At 44.0% G+C, this 19,846-nt stretch overlaps 1 protein-coding gene across 1 annotated transcript; it reads left to right on the forward strand.

Annotated features, from left to right (window-relative positions):
* Positions 1-520: 520 nt before the first annotated feature.
* LOC308168429 (ankyrin repeat domain-containing protein 33B-like) lies at positions 521-13,506 on the forward strand (the record flags this gene model as incomplete). Its single annotated transcript, XM_080543016.1, has 6 exons — positions 521-952; positions 8,872-9,001; positions 9,228-9,368; positions 9,671-9,812; positions 10,266-10,464; positions 12,961-13,506. 6 exons carry the CDS (start codon positions 521-523, stop codon positions 13,504-13,506), a joined length of 1,590 nt encoding a protein of 529 aa, XP_080399142.1.
* Positions 13,507-19,846: the final 6,340 nt, after the last annotated feature.

Here is a 19,846-nt window from a genome sequence, read left to right on the forward strand (position 1 = left end):
ACACGTTTCTCTACTGCGTGTGGGAATACTGTATAATACTTGAACTTCTGGATGTAGCCTATGATGTCCCAAACGGGAGGAAAAACTTGATTTTAAATTCGGCGATAGCGTTACAAGAGTTGGCGAGTTTTTGGTAGGTAAAAGGGGGAATTTGTGACAGTTCAATGTCGCTCCATGGGACGGGTCCTCCTATCATTGTCCCGGTTGAGATGAACTAAATCGACTCGGTTCCCAGGAGCGTTACTACTTCTCACGGAGCGGATGCGGGACTGGAAATATCACCAGGGGTGCAACATGCCGTTGCTTGCTTGGAGTAATAATAGGCTAGTTTGACCGAACCCTAACCCTAACCGAAAAAGTTAACATAGATAGGGTATCCTTTTCGAGGTTTTATATATTTGAGTGGCACTCAAAGGCAGGGGTTGATGTTGGACAAAAGAGTTCAAGACAGTTCCCCTCGCCCCACAGCCGCCGTTCTTATTCCCCCCCCAGGATATTAACCTAGGGGGTTAACCGTTAGATGGTGCTGATAACGGACGACAGGGATGGAGGAGGGGGCTCCTCTGTGCTCCGGGTCAAACTGTCCCAACAGAGTCCCAAAGGCGGGGGGGGAACATCGCAGGTCCACCCTGCCATCGCCGAGGAACCGGACTCCTCGGACGATGGGTACCTGGGCTATTGCGAATCGGAGGAGGAAGACGTGGATGAATTTGAAGAATACGACGAGTTCTCGGAGCTGCCCGACACCAGGAGCATCGCCTCGGACGACTCCTTCTACCCGCCGGACAGTGGACCGTTCGTGGACTCGGAGCACCGGACACCGTCCCCGGAGAGCCCCGAACCCCTGTCCTTGTTCCAGGCGTGCTGCACCAACAACGCCGCCATCGTGCGGATCATGATCAGACAAGGCGTGAGAGAGGAGGATGTGAGAGAGACCGATAAAAATAACAGGGTAGGTATAATATAAGCCATAACGTTTCGTGACGTTAGAATTGGTTCTATGATCTCCATTTTTGTCTTTTTTATTTTATTTTATTTTTTTACATAATCTGATCCATTAGGTGTTTATTAATAAATAATGCCTGTGTGGTGTTATTTTAAAAATGCTGACATTTTTGAGTTAGTAATTCATAAAATACAAAGGTTCCATCTCACAGAACATAATGGAATGTAAAAACGTTGACGCTCAATATCTCTGAACTACCCTAAACGGAGATAGAACCTTATCATTCTAAGCTCACAGTTTGGCGTTCAACTTCAAAATGCATGTCATAACTTCTCTGTTCCAACTCATCCAGTAGTTGCAGTCTGTTTCATTTGGGTCGTTTGGCACTGCCCTTCTTTGGATACAGGTGGGTGCAGACTCACCTCACCTGTGCGCAATTACGCACCAAAGAACTCCAAACAGGCGCTCAACTGTGTGTGTGTGTGTCCGTCATAACAGCACAGGTTAAACCTCATGCAACTGTTTAGAAAATGATGAGCATTTTCGTAGATAGTGTTAGGGTTACATGATTAACATATGGACATGCATGCTGTAGCCTATTCATGTAAAATGTAATTTGCACATACGTTATAGGTACTGTATAAGAAAGTTAAAGGTCTCAGGCAATGATCTCCAGAGATCAGTGGTCCGAGGTCTGTTGCCATGGAGTGAGATTGCGTTGTCTCTTGACACTGATATTGCGTCACTTTGGCGTTTTCTCCATGAATGGTTATGGTTGGGATTTGGGGAAAGAGAGTTGACTTTACTCCCCCCGTCTCTTGAAGTATGCACTCGTGCACTTCCCCTCGTTGATTTAAAAGCCATGACATTGGTTTAAGTATGGGCTCTTTAACCCATGTATTCTTATTTAATAAATCCACGTTGGGTAAGGGCACAAGTAGGCTACATAGGAGAAGGGTGGGGACATGGGACACATTGAGTGTCTGTCCCCAAAACCTCTACCTGGGAGGTCGTTGTGAACACTGCAAGGTTGTGTACTGCTTGTTTCCTGCTCCATGGTAAGGTTTAAACATGGACATGCATTTGCATCACTTTCTTACAGTATGTTATGTTTTATTATAGGAAATTGAACATTTCATAATATGAATTTGAAATAATGTTCTAATGAACATTAGAAATGTTACTTCACTGGGTCTTTTTTTCCCTTTACTGTGTGTGTGTGTGTGTGTGTGTGTGTACGCACGCGTGTGCTGAATGGCCTTGCCTAGGGTTTATGAGTCTGAAGAGGGTAGTCCCAAGTTCTGCTAGTCGTAATTACAGCAGGGGAATACACTGAGTCTCTCACAGTCAACAGAACAACCAATCCTGTGTGCGTGTGTGTGTGCGTGTGTGTGTGTGTGTGTGCGTGTGTGCGTGCGTGTTTCTGTTTGCGGATAGATTTTTCTGTGAGTGAGTCAGTGTGGACAGAGAGAGAGAGAGAGAGAGAGAGAGAGAGAGAGAGAGAGAGAGAGAGAGAGAGAGAGAGAGTGCTCAAGGCATGCGTCTGCTCTGCATATTCACTGAAGTGCTATATGAACCTACTCTCCACTGCTAACTGTACATATATGACCTGGCATTCCCAAATGTGACTCATTTCTCGTTTCTAGTTCTCGCTATAGGAGTCATATTTCTCGGTAACTTGATTTTTTTAAAGGTGATTTTTTTTGGGAGTGGGGCAGTCCCACTATATTGTTTCAGTTTGTGTAGGACAGAGACAGCAGAGAAAGACAGGAAGTAAGGGGAGGAAGGGAAGAGGGGATGTCAGCATGGGCCCGGATTCTAATCCATGTCGACATACGTGTGCACTGTCGGCTAGACCACTGGACAACCCAAGACCACTTAACGGTACTCTTCGGTCATCTTCATCATGGGTATCACCCTCACCAAGCCTTTTCAAAACACCAAATAAATACACAAAACCATGTTGCAAACCACAAGGCTTTGCATTTTCACCAAAGAAGATATACCCCAACCAATCGGTTGGCCTTCTATGGAATAGACACTCTGACACTCTTGCAAGATTCGAACCCTGGTCTCTTAACAAGACTATGTTATCATCTGAACTAAATCAAAATAAGCTAAAGCTAAATCAAAAGGCCAAAAACAAGCTAAAGCCAATACAAAAAGCCAAAATAAGCTTACAGTAGGCTACATACATTCTGCTGTTAATGTCTCCGGCATGCCACAAGATGTATGCCACACAATGTTAGCCTCTAGGGCTAAAGTCTTCAGGTCTGAGGTAATGGTTGTTCACTATACTAAGTCCATTTGTCTGTGTGACTGTGACAGTAAAAGGCCTGTATCAGTCTGAACTGTACTCGGTTCATGCGGTCCTCTGTGTACTGTAATCAATGATGAGGTCACCATCTGGCCTCGGGGGAGAAGGACAGGGAATTACATCATCGGAATACCATGATTCCGACAGAATGTCTCTCCCTAGCTGGCTCAGAGCCTGGTCCTCGTCGCATTCCCCATCAACACTTCCAGTGTTTGTGTGTGTGGCTTTGTGTCTGGTTCTCATTTTCCGAATGCTGATCACAGCTCATTTTTATCTAGAGAAAACATCTTTGGAGTTACAGCGTTAGTATGTGACTGCTTAGAGAAGTGTGTGTTGTGTGTGTGCATGTCCTCAGTTGGAAGAATGTGCGTGTGTGTGTGTGTGTGCGTGCCGTGCACACATGTCCTCTGTAAGTTGGAAGAGCTTGTGTTTTTCTCATCATAGAGTTCTGTATCTCGCCTAGTGTTTGTCTGGCAATTAACTTACACACACGTACAACACACGCTCATCACAGCTCATTTTTATCTCGAAAAAACATCTTTGGAGTTACAGTGTTAGTATGTGACTGCTTAGAGAAGTGTGTGTTGTTTGTGTGCATGTCCTCAGTTGGAAGAGTGTGTGTGTGTGCGTGCCGTGCACACACATCCTCTGTAAGTTGGAAGAGCTTGTGTTTATCTCATCATAGAGTTCTGTATCTCGCCTAGTGTTTGTCTGGCAATTAACTTACACACACGTACAACACTTCCTGTTCCTGTTTCTTCCCCCCAAAAGTATTGGCGGTGAATGCATAAGGGAGGAACCTTAGATCTTCTCCTCCAATATGTTTTGAGAAGGAAGCGGAGAGAGCAGAGACAAGGAATAGAAGACAGACTATTGGGACGCAGCCACAGAGTCTGTTGGGCCAGCAGAAATCTGCAGATTGTTTCCTCAACAAATAAATGTTTTGTAGTTGTACTCGCTTTGTACTCGGGTGAGTGTTGGCAGTGTTTCCCATACATAGTAGAATTTGTTTTGTTTACGAACCAAAAGTATTTTTAGAGCTGTTTTTATTTATTTATTCTAAGCGCATTTTTCAGCACTGCTGGTGGAAAGTGTTCGAGCAGGTTCGCGAAAAGAATAGAGCTTTAGGCCGTGTTCACACTTGACTTATTTTTTATTTTTTTTTAAAGCACAGGCTTCGCCGTCTTTTCCCCAGAATGCATTTCGCACCGGCCAGCAGCAGGCAATTTAAATCGTCCATTTTAAACCTCCATTGGCTAAAAGGGTTAGTCTAATGATCGCAAGGTTGGCAGATCGGCGGTTCGAGCCCCGGCTGGCCACATGTCGAAGTGTCCTTGGGAAAAACACTGAACCCCAAATTGCTCCCAGTGAGCGGGCCAGCGCCTTGCATGGTAGCTTGCCGCCATTGGTGTGTGAATGTGTGGATGGGTGAATGAGAGGCCGTTGTCAAGCGCTTTGGATAAAGGCGCTATATAAGTCAGTCCATTTACCATTTATAGCTGCCACTTGAATCGGCTAACTTGTCTTAATTGATGACGTAACTGCTGACGGCAGCAGCAGAATGTATCCTGAAGTGTACAGAAACATTCAGTGTACAAACAAATGCCTCTTGACCCCAGACAATGACCTCAATCATACTGCCTTAGCGACTAGGGAGTTTTTCAGGATAAAAAGTGGCAAAGTTCTTAACTGGCCAAATCCATTTTCAGATTATTATTTCTTTTTTTATCAGAGAATCAGAATCAGAATCAGAAGACTTTTATTGCCATGACATGTAAACATGTTAGGAATTTGGTTTGGTACCATGGAGCACGGTTTACAGAAGGACAGGTGCAAGACAGGACAAGACAGTGCAAACCAACATCAAAGTGCAAGAGTCATAATTAATATAAATATAAAGTGCAGAGATTCAAGTGTTCAAGTGTTCATATCCAGACAGTGCAAAGCTCTTTGGGTGGGGGTGGAGGGAGGGTAGATAGATAGGGGTCAGGTCAGGGGGGGGGGGCAGCGGCATTTAGGAGCCGGATGGCTGTGGGGAAAAAGCTGTTGGTATGTCGGACCTTCACGGTATTTATGGACCGCACCCTCCTGCCTGAGGGGAGCGGGGCGAAGAGACCGTGTCCTGGGTGTGCGGGGTCAGCCATGATCTTCCTGGCCCTCCCCAAAGCCCTACTTTTAAACAGGGCCTCTAGGGGGGGCAAAGGGCAGCCAATCACCCTCTCCGCCGAGCGTATCACCCGCTGCAGCTTGGCCTTGTCCTTGGCCGCTGCAGCGGGGAACCAGATGATGATGGCGGAGGTGACGATGGACTCAATGATGGCCGTGTAGAAGTTCACCAGCGTGGTCTTAGGAAGGTGGAATTTCCTGAGCTGCCTCAGGAAAAACAGTCTCTTCTGGGCCTTTTTTGTGAGGGCGTTGATGTGGGGCCCCCACTTCAAGTCCCGAGAGACTGTCACCCCAATTTAAATTTGTTTTTCAGATTTTATCCCTTTTTCACCCAATTTGGTATCCAATTGAACCCAACCTAGCATCCAATTATCCCCTGCCTATTGCGTAGGATCCGCCGCACGACCCCGTGGCCGGCAGCCCCAGAGGAGATCGCCAGGCAGACTAGCTGACTGGCTCCTCGAGCCCAGCACCGTTATTCCGGCACCCCGGGGGCGCTGTTGCGCGACGGATCCTTGTCCGGAAATAGTCCTATACCGCCCTCTGGAGCGGCCGCTCAATATGCCGCTCCCTGTGTGCCTCGGCCATATCCGGGTCTGGCGACCATTTTCAGATTTAAATCCAATTGAACATGCATTTCATTTCCTGAGGATAAGATTTTATCTCCCCCCCAAAAATACCTAAAAACAAACAACAACTGAAGATGGATTCACGCTATCTGTCATAAGTCATGGCTTGACCCATGAAGCGAAAAAACCTGCAACTCTGTTGTTGAAATGACCACAATCCAATCAAAAGTCATCTGAACTTCTTCTTCTTTTAAAGGGATTTGCACCTCAAATTTAAGGACATTCTTAAACTGAAACACTGTCAGTTTGCAGCCTTATTAATATATCTATCAACATGTACAACTTTTCTGGCACTTTTGCTACTGTGGGAAAATAGTGTATGAGCATGTGTGTGTGGTGTGTGTGGACAACAGCAACAGTCCCTCTCTTCCACTGACCCAGTTAACTCACAGAGACACACACACACACAGATAGGCATACATGGACTCACGGATCCGTGTATCCGTGTAACGTGTCCGTGCAACCTCATCTCTTTCCTCCACAGAAAGGTGGGGCATAGACAGCAAACACAGACACATATACTCAAACACAGACACATATACTCAAACACAGACACATATACTCAAACACAGACACATATACTCAAACACAGACACATATACTCAAACACAGACACATATACTCAAACACAGACACATGCAAACACAGACACATATACTCAAACACAGACATATACGCTCAAAGACAGACACATACTCAAACACAGACATATACGCTCAAAGACAGACACATACATACTTAAACACAGACACATACACTCAAACATAGACACATATGTTCAAACACAGACACATACGCGCAAACGCAGACACATTATGCTCAAACACAGACGCATATACTTAAACACAGACACATATGCTCAAACAAAGAAACATACTCAAACACAGACACATACATGTAAACACAGACACATACAGATAGACAGACAGCCGATACAGACAGACAGAAAGCAGAAAGAGACAACACACGACGACAAAACGGAAAATGTGCAAAGGGCCACAACACATCCCACCACCAGCACCAATGAACACAGCCAATGATCCTGAATTCCAGGTTTTTCCACACTTAATCACTTACACACACACACACACACACACACACACACACACACACACACACACACACACACACACACACATGCTTTCCCTGGAATCTCCTCTCTCCCTAATTGTTCTAGCACTGCTGAGCTGTGAGTGTCTGCAGCTTATTTTAGCCTCTGTCTGCCTGCAGTAGTAGCACAATGTACAGTGTGCAAGATTGTGTGCGTGCGTGTGTCTGTGTGTCTGTGTGGTGTAGGGTTGGGCAATATCGATTTTTTGAAACCTCTAAACCGTCCCCAAATTAAACCGTGGTTTACGGTTTAACCGTGGTTCACGGTATCATGATTGCATCATTATTATTTTCAACAACGACAAAAATGTGATACGTGTTCCAGTTGTAGTTGTGGTCGGTCTCAACCATCACCCAAAAGTGATATGACATCACTTCGTTCTACAGCAGCCATGTCTATTGACGCCCTCCTGGACTTACTTGAGCGCTAGCATGTTTTCTAAGTTCTTAGTAGATTTTTTTTGTACATTGTTGACCCATGGGCTCTGACTTGTCACCTTTCATTAAGCCTCACACCAGATTTACAAACTAACCTCCTACCTTCTACACAGTCTTGATCAATTAGTGTTAACTGACAAGTCAGTGAGTTCACACCTCTAATTCCCCAGGTGTAATTTGGTCACATACACTCACTTACACAAACTCACACACATAAATGCTCACATACACACACACACACACACACACACACGTACACACGCGCGGGCACACACGCACAGATCACTGCTCAAACACACACACACACACACACACAAATACACGCACCCACACACCCACACACACACACACACAGTTCATACTTCCTGCCTGAAGGATAGAAAAAGGAATGTGGCCTATGCGCTACCATTTCTTGACCAAGTCTCTTTGTCGGGTTAGGGTTATAACACCCCCTCCACCTTGTTTCACAGATGAGGTGGTAGAGTATGCTGTAAATCCAGCTTGTTAATCCAGCCCAGCTCCTGAAGAATCACAGCTTTGTGCAACTGCAATGATAGAGGATGCCCCCCCCCCCCCCCCCCTCACTGAATGATTGTCTGTTCACCAATCAGGTTGAGGGCTGAAATCTTGAGGCTGAATATTACCCTTGAAAAAAGGTCTGGCAATCAAGACATGAATTGTAGACAATGTCGGCCGATTCCTTAAATCAGCTGAAATATACAGCACCTGGATTACCTGCCAGAATATTTGTGTACGGTATATATGTCTCGTCTCATGTGCTTGTGTGTATGTGTCTTACTGTTTTGTAAACTAAATCAGTCATTATCATCATCATCGATCTTCATCTCTGGTACCAGTTCACTCACTCTCCCCTCCCTTCCTCCTCCTTACTTTCTTGGTGTTCCCCTGCTTCCTGCTGGCCACCGTGGCCCTGCTCACTGGCGGTAAAGCTGTATTTGTTTTGGTTTTGGTTCTGGGAATTGGGACTTTTTACAGGAGTTTCCAGGCTGTGTACACATCACGCACACGCACAACGTGCACACGCACACGCACACGCACACACACATTTGAATGTCAAATACTATTAACACACTGGTTTGTTGTAAACTAGTAGGGTCTACCTACCATTTGCACGCACGCACGCACGCACACACACGCACGCGCACACGCACGCACACGCACGCACGCACACACACACACACACACACACAGTGGACTCCCTGTTTCTCTGTGTGTATTAAGTACAGTCTCTCTCTCTCTCTCAGACTGGGCTAATGGTGGCGTGTTACCAAGGTTACGTCGACGTTGTCATGGCGCTGGCTCAGTGTCCACACCTGGACATCAACTGGCAGGACAACGAGGGAAACACAGCCCTAATCACTGCCGCACAGGCAGGTACGACACACTCATACTGACACACAGACACACACACACACACAATGGAAGAATGTTTACAGCCCCTCTCCCTCCCTATCTCTCTCTCTCTCCACACACACACACACACACACACAGGCATGCACACTGACACAGACACAGACACAGATACAGCTACAGATACAGACACACACACACAGTTCAAGAAAGTTCACATCCCCCCATGTCTCTCTTTCTCTTCCTCTAGGACACATCATAATCTCAAACTACCTGTTGAACTACTTCGCTGGGCTAGACATTGAGAGGAGGAACTGCCACGGCTTCACGGCTGTGATGAAGGCTGCCATGCAGGGCAGGATGGAGTGTGTGCGTGCTCTCATGCTGGCAGGTACACACACACACACACACACACACGTCGCAGACATACTGTATATGTGGAAACAAACATATCGGATATAGACACACACACGTACACAGACCCAGAACACAAACATACATACACAGGCGTACACAGAAATACACATGTTTACACCTCCCTCCCTCCCTCCACCTCTCCCTTTTCATCCCATCCCTCCCCCTCTTCCCTTCGTCCCATCCCTCCCATCTATTTTCCCCCCTCTCATCCCCCTCCCCTCGCACTTCCCTATTTCTCCCTCCCTCCTTCCTCCCCCTCCCTCTACCCTCTCTAAGGTGCTGACCTCCAGGCGAGGGACTTTGGTCGTAAGCTAACGGCCAGGGAGTGGGCCATGTTCACAGGCAGATACGACACTGCCTGGGCCATGACGGCCATCCTCTCCCGGCCCTGTCCTTACCAGATCTGTGACATATTCAGGTACACGTGTGTCATCATGCCATCGCAACGTTTTTTTGTTCACAAAAGGAAATAAAAAAACATAAGAGATAAAACAAGAGATTAAACAATATCAATCGATCGATCGAAACAGCCAAAAGACATCGAAGTGAATTAGGGTTACAGTTTTGTGTCGTATTCCCTGTTATTGGAAAAACAGGTGCAAATCCAGAGCTATGCGTATGAACCTGATAGTTGATATATCAACTTTACCCCGAAAACAAGTGGTGGGCCTGCTAATTGGCTAAATGATAAATCAATGAAGGGGTTGCATCCGTAATATATCATATACCGTACATGATGATGTTGATATTATGTTATGCTGTCTTATATGCAGGCCTTCATGATGTAATGAAATCAAGCGAGCCATTGTGCCAGAGCTTTATTATTAATTAATAATGAATGTATGATATCTTTGTTCTAACCGTATTCCAGGCCCGAGTGGCCCAAGCTCACTGCCTTGGTGGCTAAAGCCCAGCAGCCGCGCGGCTGCCTCCAGCGGATCTCTGACACCGTGAGGAACGCCCTTAACATCGCCAACGTTACCCAGCCTGAAGACGACGGAGTCATAGATCACCTGGTCTCCCTGACGACCGCCCTGGGAAGCCCGTTCATGGCAGTGGCATGCCGTACGGTATGGATCGGAAGTTCTGTCTCTTCCTATTCTACATGTACTTCCTCCTCTATTTCTCTCTCTCTCTCACCTCCTCCTCCTCTCTCCCTTGTCCTCCCTCTGTCTCCATGTCCTCCTCTAGCCCTTTCTGTTACAATGTGCGTGGTTGTCTTGTTCTGAGTGTGTGCGCGATCCCGTGTACACCTTAACACGTGTCTTGTGTCCGGATACTGTCCACATCATGGTTGTGTCCACATAAAAAGACGCGGAAGGTGTAAAATGGAGAAAAAAAAAGATCAGATGGTGAGCCTGCATTCTGGTTGCGTTGGGGAAAAAGGGAAAATGCAATCAGGTCACAGAGAACACTGTTCAACTTTATTTCTGTGGAATATGTACAGTACATAGAAGACAGATATAGGACACATGTTAACACTAGTAGCCAAGGGCTCTCGTTACTAACCAAAGTACCCAGAGTGTCGTCTGGAGACCTCCATTGGTTAACGTTAGTGTAATAGTGTAATCATTGAATTAGACCAATAACATGCAAAAAACAACGATCTGGTTGTTTAGTCAGGACTTAAGAATCATTAGAATATCACATTTTGTATTTTAAAGAGATTACATATTGAATATAACATTGACAGACATCATTGGTGTAACTGTACATAGCCTACTGTAAAAAAAGCCCCCCAAAAAACAACCTGTGTTCAAATGTGAATTTTATGGAAACGGTTTAATAAGAATAAACTTCCTCTAATTCACACAAAAGGTTGTACGTTCGCTTGAGGTAGTTTTTGCCTTATTATGCGAATCAGAGTTAATGCGCATAAAGTTAAACGGAAACAGGTTTGCGGAATAAACTCTGATGTAGCAAACGTTCAACTCACATGACTCAACTGTTTCGTCTCTGGACAGTCTGCAACATGGCCAATGATAGCTGACGTGTAATTATTAATTAACTTTCCCAAGTGAAACAAATTCCTGAATTCCTGTCAAATTGAAACTAATTGCGCTCTCCATTTTCTCTCCTGGTTTGTTTGTTTAATTCCACAACTATGCGAAACATAGACACGTAGCCTATACCGCGTCATCCTCTGACGAAATTACGTTTTACGTAGCCTAGCTTATTCGCTCTAAACCAGTTAATGGAAACACACATAATTCGCACATGATTCGCATTTTCGTTTTTGCGAACTTTGAAAATGTCGCTTAAAATTCACTTGGCATTTTATGGAAACACAACATTTCTGTCTTTCTGTCTGTGTGTGCCAACCATTATGGTTGAAATGGGTAATCCATTCATAATTGTAAGGTCAGTTTCAATTCTCGATTGTGTGATTTTGAAATTGTAACAACGTTATTAAGTTAAAAACAGACATCTAGGAAAAGTCAGGGGAGGAGGAGGGCATGGGTTTCATCATGGGAGTATCGCGTCCGTGGACATCCGTTTGTTATGACTAGTGATTAAGTCTAACATGTAACAATGTGTGCAGATCCGATTGTTCAGATTATATGTAATCCAATCACAGGATGCATATATGCAAGATTTAAATGGATTTGTTTGTGTGATTATCTTGTTATGTAGTTGTGTGTGTTATGTAGTTACATACAGTAATTACATACATAATACATAATTGTCTAAGGCAGCGGTTCCAACCTTTTTGGACTCAAGGCCCACTTAACAATCTCTAAAGTATTCGCGGCCCACACAGGCATTTTACGCATGCGTACCATTTTGGTGTCTCATCCATATTCTCTTATTCATAAGAGATAGGGTTACTTACTTAACTAATATTACTTAATATTATATTAACTGTTGTTTACTCACTACACGTGAAGCTGGCAATTCACAGCAACAGGTATCATGGCGAGCGCTAGTAACATTGGCGGCGGAGAACTTGAAAGTCTCCCTCGTCATTTAAATCCCATGAATGGGAGCACTTTGGCTTCTCTGTCAATTATAACAATGATGGAAGAAGGGTGGACACACATTTGACGCAACATCACCCTGGTGTGTTGATGGGAGGCATGAAAAAGCCAGCTCGACAACTTCTGATAATGTAGCCATTTTTCATTTTCTTACCATGTTTAAAGGAACGTTTCACTTTATTATTTAGTTGAAAGTGGCATGAAACATTTATTCGTCTGTTTTAAAGAGCCCAGTGATTCACTGCCTCCTCCCTCTCTCCTATTGCACTATAATATAAGTTGAATGTGTATTTCAGTATAATATGTAATATGTGAGTGTAGATTATGTTATATATACTGTATATATTTGACCAGTTTTGACATCTTGAATGTAGTTTTTTTGTTTCACACAATAAAAGTTGTGGTTTTACGGAATTCAAGGAAAAAGCAGGTTTTATATAAAATTTAAAAAAGATCTGATCCGTGACTCAGAAACCGCGACACGATCCGATCCGTGAGTTAGGTGATCCGTTACACCCCTAGTAAGCACCAGTAGATGTATACAGTATCTGTATTTGCTCATGGTCGTCTGTTGTCATTGCGATCCAGGTGTGCCCTGGAAGTCCGCCGTGCGTGGGGAAACGGCGCTACGCCGTCCCGGAGATCCTACGACGTCAGCGTGCCAAGGAGCTCCGCACCCTCAACCCGGAGAGGATCGACAACCACCGCAAACTCTTCGACAAAGCCCACGTGGTGACCCTGGTGGCCAAAGTTCCACAGGACCGGAGGGCCAGCCTGCAGGTCCAGCCTCAGGTCCCGTGCTCACCCTCTAACTTGAGCCCGGGCACGGAGGCCTCCTGCACTGCCATGTCCCCCCGGAGAACCAGCCTCCTGCCTCTCCACATGGCGAGGCGGAGCAGTGTGAGGCCCGGATTCTCGGTGCCCAAGGTGAGGGTGATCAAGGCCCCCACGCCCACCTACGAGCCTGAGAAGATACGGAGGAAGAGCAGTAGTAAGGAGGGAGGGAACCTACTAGAGCTCCCCAAGTGGAGGTATAAAGAACTGAAGGAAGAGAGGAAGAAAGCAGAGGAGGCAGAGAGAAAGAGGGTGGAGGGGGCCACCAGGAGACACCTGGCCTCGGGAAAGAAGAAATAACTTCATAGGATGACATTATGTACCGCATAAGACTTGTCATTACACACTCCTCTCTACGTCGCTAAGCTCAGAAATGCACAGAGGGGGATGATGATACTTGAAATGTTCGATGTTAACTTATTTTTTGTATTAGATATTTTCAAGGAGATTCAAAATGATTTATTGAATTATATTTTTTTGTATACCTTTTGGATAAATGAAGGTGTGTTTTTTGATGAACTTTTTATTTTCTACTAGGGTAGTCTATTTTGACATTCCGAAGAAGTGAAAAATGTGATATATTTTTTTTCTATTTCAAGAGCAATATCCCAATGTGACACACTGTTGTAATGTTACGCTATATACTAAAGTTCAATGTAAGGGGAGAAAACTGGAATTCTATCCTAAATGATATGAAGTCAGTGTTCTGTTGCACTGAAACTATGAAAAGCAGGTCACATGCTGTGAACATCATGAAATAATATTTTCTTAGACATGGCTTAAGCCAAAATACTAAGATATTCTCCTCATGCTGTTCATTGCCAATGATCTAGCAGTATTTATATTTGTAACACTAAGCCAAGGCAACATGTTGTTTGGCCTTTATGTTCAACTGTATTCCAATCAGGAGATACAACAGATTTTGGGGTAGAGCTTGGTCAGAGAAGTGTGGTGCTAATTTTAAATACATTCAAAATGTGTGTATCCAGATAAAGACCAAAGCCGCCTGAATTGGGGCCTCTTCCACATTAACTTAAGGATTCGAAAATAACAGATTAAAAAAAGAACTATCAAGTGAAAACACCCAGCGACGAGAAAAGCACTGATTATCGTCAGGCTTTCAGAGAACACAATTTCCCCTGGGACAGCTTAAGTGGCATCTACAGTGGGGTGCAAATGTTTGGGCACCCCTGGTTTAAATGTTACAATTAAACTCCAAGTGATTGAAAGCAAACCTGAACACTAAATGCTACAATTAAACATGACACCTTTCTGCAAATTTTAAAATAAGGTTTCTTTTTCTTTTAATTTTTTAAATGAAAGTTTGGGAACGTTTGGGAACCTTTTTGGATTATTCTGTTACCTTTTGAGAAGATGATTACTAAGGCCCAGACCAAGGTGGTTTACTCATTAGGGCTTCAATAAGTCAAGTGAATATAATTCCAGGGTTGAACTATATATTCTGAACTCCATGCCTTCTAAAGTATCCGACTGCTGTGGCTGTTGTGTCTGGTGTTAAAAACCATGGGTTCCTCTAATCAGTTGTCCAAGGATGTCAGAATCAAGATAGTTCACTTCCACCATCAAGGAGAAGGCTACAAAAAAACCTCTAACAACGTTTCAATCTACCCATTTCCACTGTCAGAAACATAATCAGAAAATGGAAAATAAATGGAACAATTGAAGTCAAGGCAAGATCTGGAAGACCAAGAACATTTTCAGATAGAATAGCACGAGATCTACTGAGAAATGCTCAGAAGAACCTCACATCACTGCAAAAAAGAGAAGCAGACATCGGTCTAGAAAACAAAATATTGAAGACGTTTAACATTTACGATTGTCGGCCCGACCATTTTCCGAGCAGATTGTCGGGAGAAATGGACTCTTAACACACCTCACACCACAGGATAATCTTGTAGGATAATCTTTAGAGCCATCCGATAATCGGGCGTTTGCTGTCCTTGGTCGGAAGGGGGAAAATCGGCCCAAAATCGGCCAGATTATCAGATATCAGTATGTGTGTATCACTGTACCCGGCTTCAAGAGTCAATTTCTCCCGACAATCTGCTCGAAAAATGGTCCACATTCAGAAATGTTTACGCTGCTGCGTTTAAGTAGCGATGCTATAACGAGAAGACCACAATATCTGAGATAGCTATGTGAAATGTATTTTTGTTTTGTTTATGGTGAATAAAAACTAAACTGTTTTTGCAAATCTTGTCCATGTAATACATATGGTAGGGAAACCTTGAAAGTCAAGCCATCATTTTTTGTATTTTTTTTAAAAGTTATTTCACATTTTCAAATGGTAGGTTGCACAAGTGAATTGAATGGAAGATACATTCTACCAGATACGGTGCAAGGTCTGTACATCTACCATCATATGTTATTCACTATCTTGTCATAGGGCTCAATTTTCAGACGGTGCAGATTGGACGCAAGTCCAGATGCAGGTGTAATTTGTGAAAGCATTAACTGGTGATAACACTGAAGCGCTGTCTCGCCTGGTATTAGAGGTGTATTCATGACAATGAGTAGGTCAAGTGCCATCGCCCGGGTGTGCTGAAAAATTCTGGCCTTGAAAATAGCACTAATATTTCGGACACCCCACAGAATCACTGCCAGCACCCCTTCATGTTTGCAATAAGACTGGATAGCCCATAGTGTACTCTGGACTAAATACCTCATCATCATGGAGCGATGGGGAGAGATGAATGAATGGACTTTATTGTCATTGCTACATCATGCTAGATCATGGAGACCAGAATCCCCTCATCAGATTATACTTCAATCACAAATAAAACATGGTTTTCAATTAGCTCTATATTTGATAACTTAGTGATTGACTGTTGTGATGATACTAATACGTATTCGCAACAATTCCAGCTACAGCTCCAAGCTTCAGCGTTCTTGTATTCTTAAACCACAGCTGAACAGAAGGCATGTTGAGAGAGGACTTGTGGGCTAGTAGGAATCCAGCAGACAATATTTAGGTCACAGTAACAGCGTAACAGCTGCCGGTTGAGATTGTCACCTGAGATTATAAACGCAGAGGCTTGGTCAGCGATTCTCACTGCGCTAGCAAATAATCTCCCATTGGAAATCTAGAGTAGGCAGTGGATCGCCCTGAACCTCTTATAGAGGGTCAGGAGGTATTTTTGCCTTAATGGTTACCAGCTCAGTGGGGACAGGTAGAGACAGGTGACTGTGATAGCATGGTTAAGGTAAATTTAGATTTGGGGGGAGGGTAAACTGATCCCAATCGAATGAGATACTGTGGGCGTAGAAAGTGCACACTGGGGACAGGAAGTTGTCAGCAAGTCTCCACCCCCGTAATGTGTCCCTTGTCCATTCCGCCATGCCTTCTGTTCACAACCCGACTTGCACGCATTGCGAAGTGCGAGATGAAAATAGATACAGTAGTTAGATTCATACGTTTTCGATGCCATCATTTGAGAGGGGGCAGTGTGCATTACATTTTCAGTTTGAAAAGAAGGTTGAAATCCCTGTTCCACTTCAAGCACCTCCTTAACTCTTCTCAATTCGTCAATAGAATCGGCAGCACTGGTCAAATTCACTGGATGGATAACCTCCCCCCAGCACCACTTGCATAACAGTTCGCCATCAGACTATTCTTGAAGAGTCTGACTTGGTGAGAGCTTCACTCGTGTATGAGGGCACAGTGGGGTTGAGAAACAGACTGGCACCCTCTGCTGGCAGAAAGACGTACTGTTGGGGTAATTTCCATTTTTTATTCAATCAACCCCATGACCCCATTTGGAAGCGTTTTCAACTCATGGACACATTTATGAATTTAAATTCCAAGTCTCTCTCAACTGACTGAATACAAAATGTGTTTAATTGACAGCAAACCAGCAGCCAGGAACAAGACACAGCCAGAAAAGAGGCATTAACATAAATAATCCAGTAAATTGCTTAGTCAACTTTTCCCCCCTCATTGCTGACTGCTTGATATGAACTTGAGAAGTGTAGACTATGGGCCAATCCCAATTCACCCCTCCGGCTCCGATTTGCACGTTCACGTTTAGGGTAGGCGTGCTTTCCACGGCTCCGTTTGGCCCTACCTCCCAGGGCGCATTGCGAATCATCTACAGAAATCTGATTTCGCTCTAGGGAATGCGGAAGACACTCACAAATGTAATTACTTTTTCTGTAATTACTTATTAATAAAGATTTGAAAATGTATGATAACCATATTATTATCTTAGTTTAATGTCATTTCAATGTATTAAAGACCTTTTCTTTATAACAAGCAAAACAAAAAAATCGTGAGTCAATTTGACCGTGGAAACAATCGTAGCTCTACGTCGGGTATTGACCTTGCGTACGCACATTACCTACTGGTTATGCAGAGTTATTACAGGCATGTGAGCCGCACTGCCTACTGTAATTCATGCAAGTGGCTCGTAATAAAATTGTTAAACGTTGGTTATTGCGTATTGGCTAAGACCATAACGATCGGACTACACACTGAACGGAGGAATCATACGCTGTCAGACAGGGTTCATGTTATCAAGGAAGCAACGTTTATTGTGGGAATGGTCACATATATAGGATCAGCTGGCTCAATCATTCATGTCACACAGCTGGTGTCAATCAACCAATTATGCCCCACTCACACTGGGATAGGGATGACTGGAGAGCACACTCATGTCAACACCCCCACTTGCTCTCACCTGACCAAGATGGAGAGAAAAATAAACAAATCAATAACAATCAGTAGCCTACAATTTCCATAACACTCTTTGGGGCTGTCATTCCATCAATCAAACAAACAAAAGCTGGCACTGATATTGTTCCTCTCCTGTGAAACAAGAATATACATCATCATCATCATTTACAAACAGTCTTCAGTTTTTCACTGGTATTCTCTTATAACACTTTGAAAAAATAAAGCAAGAAAACCAAAACAAAAATTGACCGCTTGGTCCTTACTCACACTGATGTGGTTTCTCTCCCAAACATAACCTTTGTGAACCTAACCAATTTGTCCTTAGTTACTGGTTTGGTAAACACATCAGCCACCATTTGATCTGTGGGACAATATTGCAAACAGATCTGTCCATTCTGTACTGTAGACCTGATGAAATGGTACTTTATATCTATGTGTTTGCATCTTTGTCTGCGGACTGGGTTCTTAGCTAATGCAATCGTTCCCTGATTGTCCTCATGGACAATGGGTGGTGCATACTTGCATGCATCCATATGTGTCAACAGTTGAGTCAGGTGTAAACACTCTTGGGTGGTTGCAGCTAATGCCATGTACTCCGCCTCACATGTGGACAACGCCACCGTTGGTTGCTTTTTGGTCTTCCATGAGACCAATGGACCATTCTCATGTAGACTAACACAGTAACCTGTTGTGCTACGACGGTCTGTGACATCTGCTGCCCAGTCAGCATCACTGAAAGCCTGTAATCTCAAATCAGAGTTACACCTTTTGTAACACAACATTTTATCACTGGTGCCCTTTAAGAACCTCAATACATGTTTGGCAGTGGCCCAATGCTCCTCGGTTGGTTTGGTAAAATACTGGGACAGTTTACTCACTATGAAACAAAGATCTGGCCTAGTACACATAGTCAGGTAGATGAGGCTACCGACGACCTCTCTGTACCGAGTGACATCACTCATTAATCCTGCTCCTTCAGTGTAATTGAGTGTCTGCTCACAAGGCGTCGATCTGGGTTTACAGTTCTGCATGTCAAACCTCTCTAGCATGTTCTTTACACACTGCTTTTGTGACATTGTTACACATCCATCACACTGTTCAAAATCGATTCCCAGGAAATGTGTCAATTTGCCCATATCTTTCATCTGAAATTTCTTTGAGAGCATCTCTTTTACAACATTCAGTGCATTCTCGTTACTGGCAGCAATAACCAAATCATCGACCCATATAATCATGATCACTTTCTCATGTTCCGTTTCTTTAGTATATACACAATGATCTGCAGGGTTTTGCACAAACTCATTCACCATTAGATAGTCGTGTAATAAATGGTTCCAATTTCGGCCAGACTGTTTTAGACCATACAGTGACTTCTCTAGATTACACACCACTGTCTCTGTGCCAGATGTCTGCTCATAACCCTCTGGCTGTTCCATGTATATCTCACAATCTATCGGTGCATGAAGATAGGCAGTTTTGACATCCATTTGATGTAAAATCAAATTCTCCTGTGCTGCTTTTTGCATCAACACTCGAACACTGGTTAAATCGGCTGTGGGAGAAAAGGTCTCTTCATAGTCAACACCCCTTCTCTGACTGTAGCCTTTTGCAACATAGCGTGCTTTGTATTTTTCTGAACCATCTGCATTTTTCTTGATTGTATACACCCATCTACCCCCCACTGCAACTTTGCCCTGGGGTAAGTTAGTCAAAGTAAACGTACCATTCTCTCTCAATGATTGCATTTCGTCGTCCATAGCACTGACCCATTCTCTAGACTTGGGTGACTTCACTGCATCACTGTAGGTCAAAGGTACGTTACACAACATTTTGTAGCAGTAATCAATGTTTACCTGTGCCTGGTCCTGACTTCCTACTTCATAGACACGGTCCCCAAAATAATCAGGTCTCTTCCTCTCCCTGGGAGGATAGCGTGGAGACTCCTGT

This window comes from Nansenia antarctica (genome assembly GCF_963989245.1).
Source record: "Nansenia antarctica genome assembly, chromosome: 12".
Classification (NCBI taxonomy): Eukaryota; Metazoa; Chordata; class Actinopteri; order Argentiniformes; family Microstomatidae; genus Nansenia; species Nansenia antarctica.